General features: G+C 46.0%; 1 protein-coding gene across 1 annotated transcript in view; it reads left to right on the top strand.

The window, feature by feature from the left end:
• The window catches only part of LOC138282944 (protein mono-ADP-ribosyltransferase PARP14-like), a 570,373-nt gene that overhangs the window by 71,370 nt on the left and 478,469 nt on the right, over positions 1–20,534 (top strand). The window contains exon 3 of the mRNA XM_069221010.1: positions 17,293–17,320. Within this exon, the coding sequence (XP_069077111.1) occupies positions 17,293–17,320 (28 nt within the window). The remainder of the gene's footprint in view (positions 1–17,292; positions 17,321–20,534) is intronic.

Here is a 20,534-nt window from a genome sequence, read left to right as displayed (position 1 = left end):
CAAGGAGCCCAGGAGTCTGAGAGGCCAACTCACCACACCTGAGATGAAGTCCCACTTTGCAGAAGAAGCACACTAAGGGATGTGCATCACAGGGAAGAGTGCTGGTGGTTTGGTCTACATGGGGCCTGAAGATCCCTTGGAGGAGGTGCCAACAAGCCTTGGTAGCTGTAAGAGACGTGGTGCACTAGAGTACTGTCCTGCGTGGGAAGGCAAGGGCTTAGCTTCACCAAAGTTGTAAAACTAGCAAAGAGGACCAAGGGGACCACAGCAGATCACCAGCTGTGATGCAGGACCCATGCAGCTCAGGATGAGAGGAGATCCACACATCCGGTCGTCGTTGCAGTTGGTGCCTGCGGATGCAGGGAAGTAACTCCTTCACTCCAAGGGAGATTTCTACTTTCTTCTTGTGCAGACTGAAGACTGGCCAACCTCAAAGGATGCACAGCCAGGGAAATGTTGCAGTTTCTGGAACGAGCCGGAGAAACAAAATTGCAGAGCAGAGTCATCGCTGTAGCTGCAGATTCCTGTGGAGCCCAGTTGCAGTTCCAGTGGGCAGAAGTTGAAGTAAACATTGCAGATGATTCCTCATGGAGTCTTGCATGAGGACCCACCCAAGAGGGAGACCCTAAATAACCCTGGAAGGGGAATTGGCCACCTAGCCAGATGGCCACCTATCAGGAGGGTGCTCTGATGTCACCTGCCTGACCTGGCCACTCAGATGCTCCCAGAGGCCTCTGCCCACCTTGGATTCAAGATGGCAGAATCAAGAGGCCATCTGGAGGAGCTCTGGGCACCACCCCTGGGGTGGTGATGGACAGGGGAGTGGTCACTCCCCTTTCCATTTTCCATTTTTGCACCAGGGAAGGGACTGGAGGTCCCTGAACCGGTGAAGACTGGTTTATGCAAGGAAGGTGCCAAATGAGCCCTTCAAAGTATACCAGTGGCTTGGGAGGCTACCCCTCTCAAGCCATGTAACACCTATTTCCAAAGGAAGAGGGTGTTGCCTCCCTCTCCCAAAGGAAATCCTTTCTTTTGCCTTTCTGGGCTTGAGCTGTTCAAAGAGCAGGAGGGCAGAAACCTGTCTGAGGGGTGGCAGCAGCTCGGGCTTCCTGGAAAACCCCAGACATCTGGTAGGATCAGTGCTGGGGGTCCTTTAAGGAGCCCCCAGAGTGCATGTAATCATTCATCAAACACTGGCAACAGTATTGAAGGATGATTCCAATATGTTTGATACCAAACATGCCCACGTTACCATTATGTAGCTGGACATAGGTGGTGACTTATGCCCAGTACACAAGTAAAATGGCACCCATGCACTCACAAAGTCCAGGAAAATGGAGCTGGAGTTCTTGGGGGCACCTCTGCTCATGCAGGGGTGCCCTCACACAGGTACCTGCACCCTGCCCTCTGGGCTTGGAGGGCGATCCATAGGGGTGACTTACAGTGATCTGGTGCAGTGACCTGTAGTGAAAAAGGGTGCATGCACCCTTTCACGCAGGCTTCACTGGCAGGCCTGCAGATACATTTATTATTAGGCCGATCTACCCCCAGGGGGGGCAGAAACCTCTAGGCGCCAGGGCAATTTTTTTTTTGTTGTTTTTTTTTTGTTTGTTAGGTTTTTTTTAGAGATGGGGAGCGACCCATCAGGCAAGGGTGGCTCCCCTGGGGGGCAAATTGTATTTAGACCATTTCTGCCCCCCTTGGGGGCAGATTGGTCGATTTTAGGTCAATCTGCCCCAAGGGGGCAGAAACCACTAGGCACCGGGGATTTGTTTTTTGGCGCCAATGCCACGCAGGGGGAGCAACCCCGTAGGCAAGGGTCGCTCCCGGGGGGTGTGTGGGTTGGGGGGCACATTTATTTTAGGCCATTTCTGCCCCCCCTGGGGGCAGATCGGCCTATTATTAGGCCGATCTGCCCCCAGGGGGGGCAGAAACCTGTAGACGCCAGGGCAAAAAAAAAATGCGTGCTTTTTTTTGTTTGTTTTTTGTTTTTTTAGAGATGGGGAGCGACCCATCAGACAAGGGTCGCTCCCCTGGGGAGCAAACTGTGTTTAGACCATTTCTGCCGATTGGTCGATTTTAGGTCAATCTGCCCCCAAGGGGGCAGAAACCACTAGGCACCAGGGATTTGTTTTTTGGCGCCAATGTCACGCAGGGGGAGTGACCCCGTAGGCAAGGGTCGCTCCCGGGGGGGGGTGGGGGTTCGGGGGGCAAATTTATTTTAGGCCATTTCTGCCCCCCCCCTGGGGGCAGAAACCTGTAGACGCCAGGGCAAAATCTTTTTGGGTGTTTTTTTTTTTGTTTGTTTTTTTAGAGATGGGGAGCGACCCTTCAGACAAGGGTCGCTCCCCTGGGGGGCAAACTGTGTTTAGACCATTTCTGCCCCCCTTGGGGGCAGATTGGTCCATTTTAGGTCAATCTGCCCCCAAGGGGGCAGAAACCACTAGGCACCGGGGATTTGTTTTTTGGTGCCAATGTCACGCAGGGGGAGCGACCCCGTAGGCAAGGGTCGATCCCGGGGTGGGGGGGGTTGGGGGGGCAAATTTATTTTAGGCCATTTCTGCCCCCCCTGGGGGCAGAAACCTCTTGTTGCCAGGGCAATTTTGTTTTTTTTGTTTTTTGTTTTTGTTTGTTTTTTTAGAGATGGGGAGCGACCCATCAGACAAGGGTCGCTCCCCTGGGGGGCAAACTGTATTTAGGCCATTTCTGCCCCCCCCCTGGGGGCAGAAACCTTTAGGCGCCAGGGCAAAAAAAAATTGTGTGTTTTTTTTTTTGTTTGTTTGTTTTTTTAGAGATGGGGAGCGACCCATCAGACAAGGGTCGCTCCCCTGGGGGGCAAACTGTATTTAGAGCATTTCTGCCCCCCTTGGGGGCAGATTGGTCGATTTGAGGTCAATCTGCCCCCAAGGGGGCAGAAACCACTAGGCACCGGGGATTTGTTTTTTGGCGCCAATGTCACGCAGGGGGAGCGACCCCGTAGGCAAGGGTCGCTCCTGGGCAGGCGGGGTTTGGTGGGGTGGGGGGTCAAATTTATTTTAGGGCATTCCCCCCCCCCCCCGGGCCAGCTGAGCTAAAGGCCAAAATCCCCAGGTAGGCACTTTGCAAAAAACACCTCTGTTTTCTGTGAAAAAATATGTTGTGTCCACGTTGTGTTTTGGGCCATTTCCTTTCGTGGGCGCTAGGCCTACCCACACAAGTGAGGTACCATTTTTATGGAGAGACTTACGGGAACGCTGGGTGGAAGGAAATTTGTGGCTCCTCTCAGATTCCAGAACTTTCTGTCACCGAAATGAGAGGAAAAGGTGTTTTTTGGCCAAATTTTGATGTTTGCAAAGGATTCTGGGTAACAGAACCTGGTCAGAGCCCCGCAAATCACCCCATCTTGGATTCCCCTAGGTCTCTAGTTTTAAAAAATGCGCAGGTTTGCTAGGTTTCCCCAGGTGCCGGCTGAGCTAGAGGCCAAAATCCACAGGTAGGCACTGTTTTCTATGAAAAAATGTGATGTGTCCACGTTGTGTTTTGGGCCATTTCCTGTCGCGAGCGCTAGGCCTACCCACACAAGTGAGGTATCATTTTTATCGGGAGACGTGGGGGAATGCTGGGTGGAAGGAAATTTGTGGCTCCTCTCAGATTCCAGAACTTTCTGCCACAGAAATGTGAGGAACATGTGTTTTTTTTGCCAAATTTTGAGGTTTGCAAAGGATTCTGGGTAACAGAACCTGGTCCAAGCCACACAAGTCACCCCATCTTGGATTCCCCTAGGTCTCTAGTTTTTAGAAATGCACAGGTTTGGTAGGTTTCCCTAGGTGGCGGCTGAGCTACAGGCCAAAATCTACATGTAGGCACTTTGCAAAAAACACCTCTGTTTTCCTTCAAAAATTTGGATGTGTCCACGTTGCGCTTTGGGGCGTTTCCTGTCGCGGGCACTAGGCCTACCCACACAAGTGAGGTATCATTATTATCGGGAGACGTGGGGGAACGCTGGGTGGAAGGAAATTTGTGGCTCCTCTCAGATTCCAGAACTTTCTGCCACAGAAATGTGAGGAACATGTGTTTTTTTAGCCAAATTATGAGGTTTGCAAAGGATTCTGGGTAACAGAACCTGGTCCGAGCTACACAAGTCACCCCATCTTGGATTCCCCTAGGTCTCTAGGTTTCAGAAATGCACAGGTTTGGTAGGTTTCCCTAGGTGGCGGCTGAGCTACAGGCCAAAATCTACAGGTAGGCACTTTGCAAAAAACACCTCTGTTTTCCTTCAAAAATTTGGATGTGTCCACGTTGCGCTTTGGGGCGTTTCCTGTCGCGGGCGCTAGGCCTACCCACACAAGTGAGGTATCATTTTTATCGGGAGACGTGGGGGAACGCTGGGTGGAAGGAAATATGTGGCTCCTCTCAGATTCCAGAACTTTCTGCCACAGAAATGTGAGGAACATGTGTTTTTTTAGCCAAATTATGAGGTTTGCAAAGGATTCTGGGTAACAGAACCAGGTCTGAGCCACACAAGTCACCCCATCTTGGATTCCCCTAGGTCTCTTGTTTTCAGAAATGCACAGGTTTGGTAGGTTTCCCTAGGTGGCGGCTGAGCTACAGGCCAAAAGCTACAGGTAGGCACTTTGCAAAAAACACCTCTGTTTTCCTTCAAAAATTTGGATGTATCCACGTTGCGCTTTGGGGCGTTTCCTGTCGCGGGCGCTAGGCCTACCCACACAAGTGAGGTATCATTTTTATTGGGAGATGTTGGGGAACGCTGGGTGGAAGGAAATTTGTGGGTCCTCTCAGATTCCAGAACTTTCTGCCACAGAAATGTGAGGAACATGTGTTTTTTTAGCCAATTTTTAAGGTTTGCAAAGGATTCTGGGTAACAGAACCTGGCCCGAGCCACACAAGTCACCCCATCTTGGATTCCCCTAGGTCTCTAGTTTTCAGAAATGCACAGGTTTGGTAGGTTTCCCTAGGCTCCGGCTGAGCTACAGGCCAAAATCTACAGGTAGGCACTTTGCAAAAAACACCTCTGTTTTCCTTCAAAAATTTGGATGTGTCCACGTTGCGCTTTGGGGCGTTTCCTGTCGCGGGCGCTAGGCCTACCCACACAAGTGAGGTATCATTTTTATCGGGAGACATGGGGGAACGCTGGGTGGAAGGAAATATGTGGCTCCTCTCAGATTCCAGAACTTTCTGCCACAGAAATGTGAGGAACATGTGTTTTTTTAGCCAAATTATGAGGTTTGCAAAGGATTCTGGGTAACAGAACCAGGTCTGAGCCACACAAGTCACCCCATCTTGGATTCCCCTAGGTCTCTTGTTTTCAGAAATGCACAGGTTTGGTAGGTTTCCCTAGGTGGCGGCTGAGCTACAGGCCAAAAGCTACAGGTAGGCACTTTGCAAAAAACACCTCTGTTTTCCTTCAAAAATTTGGATGTATCCACGTTGCGCTTTGGGGCGTTTCCTGTCGCGGGCGCTAGGCCTACCCACACAAGTGAGGTATCATTTTTATCGGGAGACGTGGGGGAACGCTGGGTGGAAGGAAATGTGTGGCTCCTCTCAGATTCCAGAACTTTCTGCCACAGAAATGTGAGGAACATGTGTTTTTTAGCCAAATTTTGAGGTTTGCAAAGGATTCTGGGTAACAGAACCTGGTCCGAGCCACACAAGTCACCCCATCTTGGATTCCCCTAGGTCTCTAGTTTTCAGAAATGCACAGGTTTGGTAGGTTTCCCTAGGTGGCGGCTGAGCTACAGGCCAAAATCTACAGGTAGGCACTTTGCAAAAAACACCTCTGTTTTCCTTCAAAAATTTGGCTGTGTCCACGTTGCGCTTTTGGGCGTTTCCTGTCGCGGGCGCTAGGCCTACCCACACAAGTGAGGTATAATTTTTATCGGGAGACGTGGGGGAACGCTGGGTGGAAGGAAATTTGTGGCTCCTCTCAGATTCCAGAACTTTCTGCCACAGAAATGTGAGGAACATGTGTTTTTTTAGCCAAATTTTGAGGTTTGCAAAGGATTCTGGGTAACAGAACCTGGTCCGAGCCACACAAGTCACCCCATCTTGGATTCCCCTAGGTCTCTAGTTTTCAGAAATGCACAGATTTGGTAGGTTTCCCTAGGTGGCGGCTGAGCTACAGGCCACAATCTACAGGTAGGCACTTTGCAAAAAACACCTCTGTTTTCCTTCAAAAATTTGGCTGTGTCCACGTTGCGCTTTGGGGCGTTTCCTGTCGCGGGCGCTAGGCCTACCCACACAAGTGAGGTATAATTTTTATCGGGAGACGCGGGGGAACGCTGGGTGGAAGGAAATTTGTGGCTCCTCTCAGATTCCATAACTTTCTGCCACAGAAATGTGAGGAACATGTGTGTTTTTAGCCAAATTTTGAGGTTTGCAAAGGATTCTGGGTAACAGAACCTGGTCGAAGCCACACAAGTCACCCCATCTTGGATTCCCCTAGGTCTCTATTTTTCAGAAATGCACAGGTTTGGTAGGTTTCCCTAGGTGGCGGCTGAGCTACAGGCCAAAATCTACAGGTAGGCACTTTGCAAAAAACACCTCTGTTTTCCTTCAAAAATTTGGATGTATCCACGTTGCGCTTTGGGGCGTTTCCTGTCGCGGGCACTAGGCCTACCCACACAAGTGAGGTATCATTATTATCGGGAGACGTGGGGGAACGCTGGGTGGAAGGAAATTTGTGGCTCCTCTCAGATTCCAGAACTTTCTGCCACAGAAATGTGAGGAACATGTGTTTTTTTAGCCAAATTATGAGGTTTGCAAAGGATTCTGGGTAACAGAACCAGGTCTGAGCCACACAAGTCACCCCATCTTGGATTCCCCTAGGTCTCTTGTTTTCAGAAATGCACAGGTTTGGTAGGTTTCCCTAGGTGGCGGCTGAGCTACAGGCCAAAAGCTACAGGTAGGCACTTTGCAAAAAACACCTCTGTTTTCCTTCAAAAATTTGGATGTATCCACGTTGCGCTTTGGGGCGTTTCCTGTCGCGGGCGCTAGGCCTACCCACACAAGTGAGGTATCATTTTTATTGGGAGACGTTGGGGAACGCTGGGTGGAAGGAAATTTGTGGGTCCTCTCAGATTCCAGAACTTTCTGCCACAGAAATGTGAGGAACATGTGTTTTTTTAGCCAAATTTTAAGGTTTGCAAAGGATTCTGGGTAACAGAACCTGGCCCGAGCCACACAAGTCACCCCATCTTGGATTCCCCTAGGTCTCTAGTTTTCAGAAATGCACAGGTTTGGTAGGTTTCCCTAGGCTCCGGCTGAGCTACAGGCCAAAATCTACAGGTAGGCACTTTGCAAAAAACACCTCTGTTTTCCTTCAAATATTTGGCTGTGTCCACGTTGCGCTTTGGGGCGTTTCCTGTCGCGGGCGCTAGGCCTACCCACACAAGTGAGGTATCATTTTTATCGGGAGACGTGGGGGAACGCTGGGTGGAAGGAAATTTGTGGCTCCTCTCAGATTCCAGAACTTTCTGCCACAGAAATGTGAGGAACATGTGTTTTTTAGCCAAATTTTGAGGTTTGCAAAGGATTCTGGGTAACAGAACCTGGTCCGAGCCACACAAGTCACCCCATCTTGGATTCCCCTAGGTCTCTAGTTTTCAGAAATGCACAGCTTTGGTAGGTTTCCCTAGGTGGCGGCTGAGCTACAGGCCAAAAGCTACAGGTAGGCACTTTGCAAAAAACACCTCTGTTTTCCTTCAAAAATTTGGATGTATCCACGTTGCGCTTTGGGGCGTTTCCTGTCGCGGGCGCTAGGCCTACCCACACAAGTGAGGTATCATTTTTATTGGGAGACGTTGGGGAACGCTGGGTGGAAGGAAATTCGTGGCTCCTCTCAGATTCCAGAACTTTCTGCCACAGAAATGTGAGGAACATGTGTTTTTTTAGCCAATTTTTAAGGTTTGCAAAGGATTCTGGGTAACAGAACCTGGCCCGAGCCACACAAGTCACCCCATCTTGGATTCCCCTAGGTCTCTAGTTTTCAGAAATGCACAGGTTTGGTAGGTTTCCCTAGGCTCCGGCTGAGCTACAGGCCAAAATCTACAGGTAGGCACTTTGCAAAAAACACCTCTGTTTTCCTTCAAAAATTTGGATGTGTCCACGTTGCGCTTTGGGGCGTTTCCTGTCGCGGGCGCTAGGCCTACCCACACAAGTGAGGTATCATTTTTATCGGGAGACGTGGGGGAACGCTGGGTGGAAGGAAATATGTGGCTCCTCTCAGATTCCAGAACTTTCTGCCACAGAAATGTGAGGAACATGTGTTTTTTTAGCCAAATTATGAGGTTTGCAAAGGATTCTGGGTAACAGAACCAGGTCTGAGCCACACAAGTCACCCCATCTTGGATTCCCCTAGGTCTCTTGTTTTCAGAAATGCACAGGTTTGGTAGGTTTCCCTAGGTGGCGGCTGAGCTACAGGCCAAAAGCTACAGGTAGGCACTTTGCAAAAAACACCTCTGTTTTCCTTCAAAAATTTGGATGTATCCACGTTGCGCTTTGGGGCGTTTCCTGTCGCGGGCGCTAGGCCTACCCACACAAGTGAGGTATCATTTTTATTGGGAGACGTTGGGGAACGCTGGGTGGAAGGAAATTTGTGGGTCCTCTCAGATTCCAGAACTTTCTGCCACAGAAATGTGAGGAACATGTGTTTTTTTAGCCAAATTTTAAGGTTTGCAAAGGATTCTGGGTAACAGAACCTGGCCCGAGCCACACAAGTCACCCCATCTTGGATTCCCCTAGGTCTCTAGTTTTCAGAAATGCACAGGTTTGGTAGGTTTCCCTAGGCTCCGGCTGAGCTACAGGCCAAAATCTACAGGTAGGCACTTTGCAAAAAACACCTCTGTTTTCCTTCAAAAATTTGGCTGTGTCCACGTTGCGCTTTGGGGCGTTTCCTGTCGCGGGCGCTAGGCCTACCCACACAAGTGAGGTATCATTTTTATCGGGAGACTTGGGGGAACATAGAATAGCAAAACAAGTGTTATTGCCCCTTGGCTTTCTCTACATTTTTCCCTTCCAAATGTAAGAAAGTGTGTAAAAAAGACGTCTATTTGAGAAATGCCCTGTAATTCACATGCGAGTATGGGCACCCCGGAATTCAGAGATGTGCAAATAACAAATGCTTCTCAACACCTTATCTTGTGCCCATTTTGGAAATACAAAGGTTTTCTTGATAGCTATTTTTTACCCTTTATATTTCAGCAAATGAATTGCTATATACCCGGCATAGAATGAAAACCCACTGCAGGGTGCAGGTCATTTATTGGCTCTGGGTACCTAGAGTTCTTGATGAACCTACAAGCCCTATATATCCCCGCAACCAGAAGAGTCCAACAGACGTAGCGGTATATTGCTTTCGAAAATCTGACAGGAAAAAGTTACAGAGTAAAACTTAGATAAAAATTGATGTTTTTTTCACCTCAATTTCAATATTTTTCTTTTTCAGTTGTTATTTTCTGTAGGAAACCCTTGTAGGATCTACACAAATTACCCCTTGCTGAATTCAGAATTTTGTCTACTTTTCAGAAATGTTGCGGTTTCTGGGATCCAGCGTTGGTGTCATGCCCATTTCTCTAACTGACTGGAAGGAGGCTGAAAGCACAAAAAAGCGTAAAAATGGGGTATGTCCCAGTAAAATGCCAAAATTGTGTTGAAAAATTGGGTTTTCTGATTCAAGTCTGCCTGTTCCTGAAAGCTGGGAAGCTGGTGATTTTATCACCGCAAACCCTTTGTTGATGCCCTTTTCAGGGAAAAAACCACAAGCCTTCTTCTGCAGCCCATTTTTCCCATTTTTTAAAAAAAAACAAAATTTTCACTGTTTTTTGGCTAATTTCTTGGCCTCCTTCTGGGGAACCCACAAAGTCTGTGTACCTCTAGAATCCCTAGGATGTTGGAAAAAAAGGACGCAAATTTGGTGTGGGTAGCTTACGTGAACAAAAAGTTATGAGGGCGTAAGCGCAAACTGCTCCAAATAGCCAAAAAAAGGCTCGCCACAGGAGGGGGAAAAGGCCTGGCAGCGAAGGGGTTAAAGTTCGTTTTTTCTTTGACTTTAATATCTTAAACAAGAACCTTGTAAACATAAGGTTAATTCAAACATTAACTCTGTAGCCTTGCCGACTTCCACGGGAACGGTCTACTATCAAACTCTTTGAATAAACCTTGACAATATTTATCAGTTTTCTGTAATATAATCTTCAAATGTAATTTTACCTCACAGGAGTTTCTGTTCTGAAGCGCGCTTTCTCTCCACACAGCTGATTCCTGTCAGACCTCAGTTGAAGTGCAAGGCTTCCAGCTGGAGAGCTCGTAACCTAGCAACCAACCGATTGCAAGACTAGAACTGTAACTAACCTTCAGGACTCACAGCGGCCATCTTGGATCTTCTCTTCTTGATTCTTCCTTTGAAATAAGCGCAAGATTACTCTGCAAACCTTCTTCCAGTTTGGGCTTTGCTGTCTCCACTGAGGATATCTCTTTGCTTTTCTCATGCACTTCTTTGATTTGACTTGGCAAGTTTGTGTGATCATGACAGGTGCACCAGTATGCCATATGTGGGGTGTTTGTGGTCAAACCAACCAAGTTTAAAGGGAGAGAGCACAGTCACTGGGGTCCTGGTTAGCAGGACCCCAGTGAACCTAGTCAAAACATACTGACAACATGCAAAAAGTGGGGGGTAATATGCCAGAAAGAGCGTACTTTCCTACAGTGCTATTTTAAACAACATCTTTAAAATTACATATCCGCAGTACTTTTGGGAATGATATGTGGCATTTTTGCCTCATTTTATTGATTAAAATGTACTCTCTTTTTCTTAACCCCTCTAGTGCGGGTCACGACCAGTGGCCGACACCAGGGAGGATTTTCTTTTTCTTTTTTTTTTAAGCCCTGGGAGACACGGAAGCTCTTCCGTGTCTCCCCCCCCACCCGCCCCTTTGTGACGCTGACATCACAGTGTTGTTTTCCCCATCGGAGCAGGAAGCGGCCCTACGGCTGCTTCCTGCTCCAATGGGGAAAACGGCCCCAAATTGCCATCCCCACGTTCGGGAAGGCCTCGTATGAAAGTGGAGACTCTCCCCTTTCATACGAGGCCTTCCTGAACGCGTTTCCTGGCCCTTGATCGCAGCACAGTGATTTCACTTGGGGGGGTCGGCCCCCCTCGGAAAACAGGCCACCCCCCTCGGGCCATATTTTTTAATTTCAAGGTTTGGTCTCCCTGGGGGGGGCGTGATCGCATGCGATCGCGCCACCCCCAGGGGCTAATTTAAAAAAAAAAAAAAAAAATTTGACAGGGGGTTACCCATGGGCAGGGCGACCCCCTTTGGGGGCAATACCTTTTTTTAGTAGTTGTAGGGTTTCCCTGGGGGCCATTTTGGACCCCAAGGAAACCACAGATCATATATTGATATATAGATATATCAATCCATGTAGATGGATATATATATATATATATATATATATATATATATATATATATATATATATAGATCACTTTTGTCAGTTCATGTGTGGTTTCCCTGGGGGCTGCGATCGTCCCCCAGGAAAACCAGACCTACATATAAAAGTGATCTGTATATATATCTTATATATATATATATATATATATATATATATATATATATATATATATATAAGATTTATATATACAGTATATTTGCCACCAGTTGTCTTGCGGTTGCAGCTTGCGTCTTCAAAGCAGTGCACATACTTCAACTGACGCATTTCAACTGTAGCTTTTAGGCAGCTATAAAAAAGTCAAGTAAGTCTTGTGATTATGTTTCTGCTACAAAAGGATCAGACTTTGGCTATGGAGAGATGAAGGGCACGTTTGCTGGTTGGTAATGAGGGAATCCGAGGAGGAGGACATGGGAGTGGGAGCACCAATAATGATTGTTGTACTGGGCGCAGGAGGTGCTAAAGACTGTGACGAATGGTATGTGACAAGGTGTTTTTTGAGTGTCTTGAAAGAACGTGCTGATTGAGGGAAGAAGCGCAGGCAAGGTGGCCTCTACTGTTGCACGTATCACACACACACACACCAGCAATTATGTGACTGTCTACGTAGGCTAGTGTTTTAGAACAACAGTTTTGCCAAAAGCAGAGATGGCATCTTGATGTATGACTGCTTCTGACGTCACTCGGGTTATAGAGGACAGCTCTGACATAGGATCAGAGACTGAGACAGCAGATACTGAGACAGCATCTGAGGGATAGGACAATGGCGCAGACTCTGGGAGTGATTTTTCAGTTGGAGGAGTCCCATTGGATAACTCCTTCCAGTAAATTGTGAGGGAGGTGATGAGGGCAGTCCTGTTGTCCCTTCGCAAGCACAGTCTGTGCAACGGGGTAATACTGGGTTAAACCAACCCAGAGAGCAGGTGAATGCGGCGGCAAGCAGAGAGAGAGAGTGCTCTCTTGGGAGCTCCCCAATTTAGTTCAGCCCCAAATTCCACTGCCCAAATTGTATTGTGGAGACATCAAAATTATCTATCACAAAACAAACTGGTTTTGTAAGGCAGGCACCTGTGTTTTTTGTCCTGGGTTCAGCGGCTATATAGGGAAACATACTAAACCCAAACATTTTTGGAAACTAGACAGCCGGGGGAGTCCACAGAGGTGTGACTTGTGTGGGTTCCCCAAAGTTTTCTTTCCCAGAATACCCTGCAATGCTGAAATGTTGAATAAAAACTCTAGCTTGCATTTCTGTCACACAAACTACAGGAATATGCTGTGATCCACAAAATTCCTACCACCCAGTGATTACTCACCTGTCCTGATAAAAACACTACCCCACTTGAGTGCCTATACCTAGTGCCTGCGTAAGGAATGGATCACCCCAGGGTCAACAGTTGCTTCATGTAAGTACCAACATTGACCGTTGTGTGATCTATTCCTGTCGCGGGCACTAGGCCTACCCACAAAAGTGATGTATCATTTTTATCAGGGGACTTTGGGAACACTGGGTGGAAGGAAATTTGTGGCTCCTCTCAGATTCCAGAACTTTCTGTCACCGAAATGTGAGGAAAGAGTGTTTTTTTGGCCACATTTTGAGGTTTGCAAAGGATTCCGGGTAACAGAACCTGATCAACGCCCCACAGGTCACCCCATCTTGGATTCCCCTAGGTGTCTAGTTTTCAAAACTGTGCAGGTTTGCTAGGTTTCCCTAGGTGCCGGCTGAGGTAGAGGCCAAAATCCACAGCTAGGCACTTTGCAAAAAACAGCTCTGTTTTCTTTGTGAAAATGTGATGTGTTCACGTTGTGTTTTGGAGCATTTCCTGTCGCGGGCACTAGGCCTACCCACACAAGTGAGGTATCATTTTTATCGTGAGGCTTGGGGGAACGCTGCGTGGAAGGAAATTTGTTGCTCCTCACAGATTCCAGAACTTTCTGTCACCGAAATGTGAGGAAAAAGTGGTTTTTTTGGCACATTTTGAGGTTTGCAAAGGATTATGGGTAACAGAACCTGATCAGAGCCCCACAAGTCAGCCCATCCTGGATTCCCCTAGGTGTCTAGTTTTAAAAAATGTGCAGGTTTGGTAGATTTCCCTAGGTGCCGGCTCATCTAGAGGCCAAAATACCCAGATAGGCACTTTGCAAAAAACACATCAGATTTCAATGTAAAAATGTGATGTGTCCATGTTGCCTTTCCTGTTGCAAGCATTAGGCCTACCCACGCAAGTGAGGTACCATGTTTATCGAGCGACTTGGGGGAACACAGAATAGCACAACAAGTGTTATTCCCCCTTGTCTTTCTCTACATTTTGTCCTTCCAAATGTAAGACAGTGTGTAAAAAAAGCCATCTATTTGAGAAATGGCCTGTAATTCACATGCTAGTATGGGCACGCCGGAATTCAGAGATGGGCAAATAACCACTGCTGCTCAATACCTTATCTTATGCCCATTTTGGAAATACAAAGGTTTCCTTGATACCTATTTTTCACTCTTTATATTTCATCAAATGATTTGCTGTATACCCGGTATAGAATGAAAACCCATTGCAAGGTGCAGCTCATTTATTGGCTCTGGTTACCTACGCATCTTGATGAACCTACAAGCACTATATATCCCCGCAACCAGAAGAGTCCAGCACACGTAACTGTATATTGCTTTAAAAAATCTGACATTGCAGGAAAATGTTACAGAGTAAAAAGCTAAGAAAAATGTTTTTTTCAGCTCAATTTCAATATTTTGTTTTTCAGCTGTTATTTTCTGTAGGAAAATCTCGTAGGATCTACACAAATGACCCCTTGCTGAATTCATAATTTTGTCTAATTTTCAGAAATACTTAGCTTTCCGGGATCCAGTGTTGGTTTCACACCCATTCTTGTCACTAACTGGAAGGAGGATGAAAGTACCAAAAATAGTAAAAATTAAGTATGTCCCAGTAAAATGCCACAATTGTGTTGAAAAATGTGGTTTTCTGATTTAACTCTGCCTGTTCCTGAAAGCTGGAATGATGGTGATTTTAGCACCGCAAACCCTTTGTTGGTTCCATTTTCAGAATAAAAACCACAAGCCTTCTTCGACATCCCTTTTTCCCATTTTTTTGAAAAAAAATAAACTTTTAGGTGTATTTTGGCTAATTTCTTTGTCTCCTCCAGGGGAACCCAGAAACTCTGGGTACCTTTAGAATCCCTAGGATGTTGTAAAAAAGGACGCAAATTTGACGTGGATAGCTTATGTGGACAAAATGTTATAAAGATCTAAGGGCGAACTACCCCAAGTAGCCAAAAAAGGGCTCAGCACGGGGGGGGGGGGAAGGCCCAGCATCTAAGAGGTTAATTGGTGTGGAATTGTTATTATTTTGTGTTTTCACTTTATTACTCTTTGTGTGCTGCACACTCATTACACTTTGCCTCAAGTTAAGCCTGACTAATTTGTGCCAGGTTATCAGAGGTTAAGCAAAGATTATTTGAGTGATTTTTGTGGTTCACCCTGCCAAGGAATGTGGTTGTTCCCTGAGTGGGGCTTCCACCCCCTTTCAACCAATAACCCAATTTCTCAGACTAAGTATATATAGGTAAGTATAGATTTGCTTTACTTAACTCTAGATCTACTTAGCTCCAAGATATGTATTATCAAAGCACCTTTATATGGAGGTAAGTTTAGTAGAGCTAACTTACCTATGCATGCTTGTGTTCCTGATTGTCAAAGTCAATATTTATGGTTGCATTATTTATGGGGGAGGCAGCACACTGCTGGCATTTCAGAGGCCCTCGTTGCATTCTGGTAAATGCAGTTTATGACAGTTTCATTAACTCACAAGTAAGGAAGTGTTCACCATCAGTTGATGCAGCCAGTGCTGGTAAATCTGTGTTTTACTATACATCAGTGGTTCCCAACCTTTTGACTCCTGAGGACCCCCAATGAATCATTACTGGAAGCCGGGGACCCCCAGCAATATGTACGATTTAATTTTCAAACATTAAAACAGTAATTCGCAAAAAGTACACACCAAACAAATACTCAAATTACTAAAGATAAAATTATTTTATATTGAAAAAATATGCAAAAATCGAAACATTTTATTTGGAAAGTTAACGCTGCATCTCGGCAACTACCTGTTCAATGTTTGGTTTTATTTAGGAAAGGTGAATCCTCAGGTTAGATTCTACATTTCTGGAGCGATTTCTGTTTTTATTTTTTTAGGTATGCACGAACTGAGAAAGCTTTTTCACATAAATAAGTGAAGGGGAAAGGAAGTAAACTGTAAGGGCCTATCATCTCTTTCTAGCCCCTCTGTCACATGTACTTCATTTGTTTTATAGCACCTCTCATACCACTGAAGGGTGTAGGATTCACATGTCATCCACACTGGTAGGCATTTTCTAAGAGTGCTTGGTATGGAGAAGCACAAACTTAGGATTCAGAACACAGCACAGTGATTAGCGATGACGTTAGCACAGTGCCTAATTTGTCAATAAAAACGTGCCGGTGCGCCAAAGCCCTCCTCTTTAACACGCGGCTGCTGCAATTAAATGTGGGTACACGAAATACTGAGGCAGCGTAATCCTGAAGCCATCTCGGGACTCTTCAATCCATTTACAGCCACTCCCTGCACCTTCAGCTCACTCTTGGAGCTTTCTACTTTCTCATTTTGTGACGCTTTTTAGTTTTTTCCTTCCTCCGTCTTTCCCATATGTGTCTTTTGTTCACAGCAAATGCTTGAAGCAGAAGAAATACGGTCCTCAACAATAAGCGCCGGTGCTCAGCACCGGAAACAAGAAGCACAAATTAAGCACTGCGTTAGCAATAAGAATGTATTTCTACACAATCAAACCATTTTTTAGCAGCATAAGGAAAATGAAAGACTAGGAAACAAAAAACTTTCTAATTAGTGCCATGCGGTTTTCATGCAGCTCTTTAAAGGCAGTTCACAGCTCACTGTGCTAGATTACAATTATGAACTGCATAGTAACAAAAGAATCTCTATGACAAAAGCAGTAACCCACTGTGCCATGCACATAAAATACTGTTCTTTGCATGATGCACATTCTTTGCAGCAGGCATATTAACCATCTGCGCAACCTTTGAGTCAAAACTGCCTCTGCACAAAACTCCCATCTCTCTCCAGCAGATACATTAATCACTTGAGGTATCTTGACGCTTTTACTTTTGCAGTACACGGAGCTTTGCAGTGCCTTTAAAACTGCTCAACAAAGGAAGTAATAAATATGAAAACACGCACGCACTTTTTTGTCAGTGGTCCCAGCTGGAGAAGTGCCTTCCTCCCAGCCCAGGCCTGCGGACCCCCTGGGAATGAGTCACGGACCCAGGGGCCTGTGCACTTGCCCCTCAGCCACAAACAAAATCAGGGCACAATCCAGCTGCAGCTTCCTGCCACTTACCAAATGGCACCTTATCCGTGGCTGATCCACACTCCCTAGACGCGGTGGCATCGCCCGCGTTCACAGCAGGTATCAGTAATGCCGGAGTCACAGGCTTTACCCAGGTTAGTAAGGTGTGTCTGACTTCTTTCCCAGAGTGGGTGGGGGGGTCTTGTTGGCGAAGGATGTTTTTACCACTGGAGGTTCCTCTGGGGGAGTTTACCCTCCTCCCCACCCTCCCCTACATCCAGTAAACAGCACGATCTCTGCCAGTGTTTTACTTGTATTTTTAAAGTTTTTGTTACTAACCTGCTGCATTATAAATTGTCCTAATTGTCAAATCGAAGGTTGTGATGATGCTGTGCAGCCCACCCTATCAGGTGAGCCCCTGGCTGTGCCTGCTGCATGTCCTGCACTACATAATCCTGCCTGACTGTAGAACTCAAGTAAAACAAACTCTTTCTTTTTCAGGCTGCACAGGAAAAGGGGAACACACTAGGTATGAACATTTCTATTCATTATTATAATCATAAATGTTAACAGTGACCGAAGGGTTTTCTTCTGTGTGTGAAGTGGTGACAGTCACTCTCTAGTGGGTACAATTACAGGGTTTCAGCTAACGGTTCATCCTTTGCTCTTATTGCCATGAAGCTAGAAGGCGCTTGTTGGATTGGACTCTCTACTGCTCACTGCATGTAACACAAGCAGGAAGAAGACTGACTGCATTTTTGTAGCACGTAACCCGCGTCTGGGTGGCAGGTTTTTCAAAAAAAAGTTACGCTACGCATTACAGCCAAAGTAGCTTTTTTGCAGTACAGGAAGGGAGCATCAAAAGGCCATGTTTACTAAATATGTCCTGCTTCTGCTCTCTTCCCTGCAATGATGCTCCTTCAGACAGCCTAGCGTCACATACTCACCTTTACTCAATAATGCAGAGGTGTGTGCCTGCTGTCTAGCATGGGTTTTGTACTGGAAGGATAAACCTCTGAACAGGAGTCAGTGTTTAGAAGTTTTTTTTTAAACATTTCTAACAAATGTTAGGAGAAATAAAGCCATTCTCCTACATTGCACCCACCTCAAGGAGCTTCGTTTGCTTATACAAAGCCTGTTCTAATAATTTTAGTATACAGAGCTTTGCATCTAAAACTGCCAGGTATGACCTAGAACATGCTGGTACCACCTATGGAACATCCCCTTGATGCAAAGCTGCATAAAGCTCTACGTCCTTGCTGTAAGTGCACTTTTCCAGTGCCAGAAATATTTTGTACTGGAAAATTGTACCTTAACAAGACTGTGACACTTTGCATACCTTTGTGCGGGTCAAAATCTTGATAAATCTGCCCCTGCGGCTCTTGGTGTCGAAGGGCTTTTGGAATGTTGATTTGTCAACTTTGCGGGAGACTCTGTCCAGCGCTGCACACACTGAACTTTCAGACCCATGGGGTATAATAAGGCAACGTGAACTGAAGCAACTGAGTAGGTGATAAAATCAAGGCCAACCCTCATGCCCTGAGGAGATTTGGTGAAATGCTTCCTTGCAAAACAGTAACCTTTTTTGAGCATATTGTCCTGATGATCACTTATGTTTGGGCATTAGGAAATAAGTGAAATTATAATTTTTATTATATAGTTTTATTAGAGCTATCCCACATGCATTATCCTACAGGTTTTGTAGAGCTATCCCTCGTACGAGACTCAACAGGTTTTAGTAGGACTATCCCACATGCACGATCCTACTGGTTTTAATAGAGCTATCCCACTAGCAGGATCCTGCAGGTTTTAGTAGAGCTATCCCACTAGCAGGACCCTACTGCTTTTAGTAGATCTATCCCATGTGCGAGACTCTACTGGTTTCAGTAGATCTATCCCACATGCACGATCCTACTGGTTTTAATAGAGCTATCCCACTAGCAGGACCCTGCAGGTTTAGTAGAGCTATCCCACTAGCAGGATCCTGCAGGTTTTAGTAGAGCTATCCCACTAGTAGGACCCTGCAGGTTTAGTAGAGCTATCCCACTAGCAGGATCCTGCAGGTTTTGTAGAGCTATCCCACTAGCAGGATCCTGCAGGTTTTGGTATAGCTATTCCACGTGTAGGATCCCACAGGTTTTAGTAGAGCTATCCCACATGCATGCATGGTCCTACGGGTTTTAGTATCAGAATCAGCTTCATTCGGCTGATAACCAGTCATAAAGGTATACAAATGAAATGGAAAGAAAATAGAAACCAATCAACAGTTCTTCATGTCAGTTAAAAATACACAGATAAAATGCATAAAATCAACCAGTTAAAACAGAAAGTTAAAAATTAATCAAGCATAATTAATCAAAGTGCTCCTGGATCGCACTGCGGCTGGCAGAAACAAACTTACACAAAGACAGGGGTCTCATCATCTGGTAATTCTTGTAAACAAAATAGGCCTAAATGCAGTGTCGGAGATGTGTTAGCTTCATGAAAGAGAATAATAACCTTTTAGTATAAAATTTATAGTAATCGCCGAAAAAAGGAAGTGTAACATTAATTGTTATATTGTTACAGGGGCATACATGGGACTCAAGCTTGACCCAAGTGGGAACCATAGGGAATATTTGATTGTACCTGCTCTAGTATGGAATAATAGAGAGAGCTCCCAGCCCCATCTGGTGGCCCACAAGTAGCTAGTAGAGACAACCCCAGGGTTGAGGTCCAAATAACTCATGACCGAGGACATGTGACGCTGAATCGGAAAAGATGTTAGTTAGGCCAGTCCATTGTAGAGATTTTTTAACATACATCAACCATGGAATAGAGAGTCCTTTGGCACAAGCCAAGTAATCAGAGAATATGTTCCTTGTGAGTGAGGCTTGTTCCGTTCTCCTGATGGTTAACCACAAGAGAGGAGAACGGATAAGAATATAATCACTCAAATAAATTGAGCCCAACTCCTTGTGACAGATAAACTGAGGGGAGGGAGGATGGGGAGTTGATACAGGCACCATCAGAATTTTCCTAAACAAATTCCCTCTAAAGTGTGGCAGGATCACCAGTTTCCTGGATCTCTGCCCCATAGGTTGCAGTCAGTACACACTGGGCAGAGTACATCTGCCACGGGGGTATGAGTGCTCTGCTGCCCGGTGGAGATGGTAAACTAAGGGGTGAGCCGACTGCTCTAGATAGCTTAGCCCTACTATGTGAAATATGCGGAGTCCATGAGTCAGTTGAGCTGAATGTGACCCTCAGTAAGGGTAAGTGCTTGTGCCTAATAAGGTATTTGGGCCAACTGTAATGGGTGCAGGTCGTGTGCACTTAAGGCTCAGGTCATTGTAAATGATTTGGCAATATCAGTCGATAAATCGAGGTTTGCCATGAACTGTAGAAAGGACCAAACTAATAAGCACAAACCTTTTGTGTGCAGGCAATCAGCACAGCTTAGTCAGCCTAAAGTAATGCAGGAAGGGGTCACCATTTATCATGAGGACGTCGGGGTGCATATAATGAACGCTGAACTAAGGTTATTAATATACAAAATAAATAGCAAGGGAGCAAGCATGCACTCTTGCCAGACCCCCGGCCAATTCTAAATTCGCCAGGCTCTTCTCCATTTTTACCAAACCTAACCCTGGTATTGGTGCCCGCGTGCAAAGCTGCAGGTGAATGTACAAGGCCTAGTTCATTCCCATCTCGATGAGCAGTCACCATGCCTTTCACCGATAATGCAGTCGAAAGCCATTGAC

This window comes from Pleurodeles waltl, chromosome 2_2, assembly GCF_031143425.1.
Source record: "Pleurodeles waltl isolate 20211129_DDA chromosome 2_2, aPleWal1.hap1.20221129, whole genome shotgun sequence".
Taxonomy (NCBI): domain Eukaryota; kingdom Metazoa; phylum Chordata; class Amphibia; order Caudata; family Salamandridae; genus Pleurodeles; species Pleurodeles waltl.
Note: the sequence above shows the minus strand (reverse complement) of the source record. Positions and strands in the feature narration are given on the sequence as shown.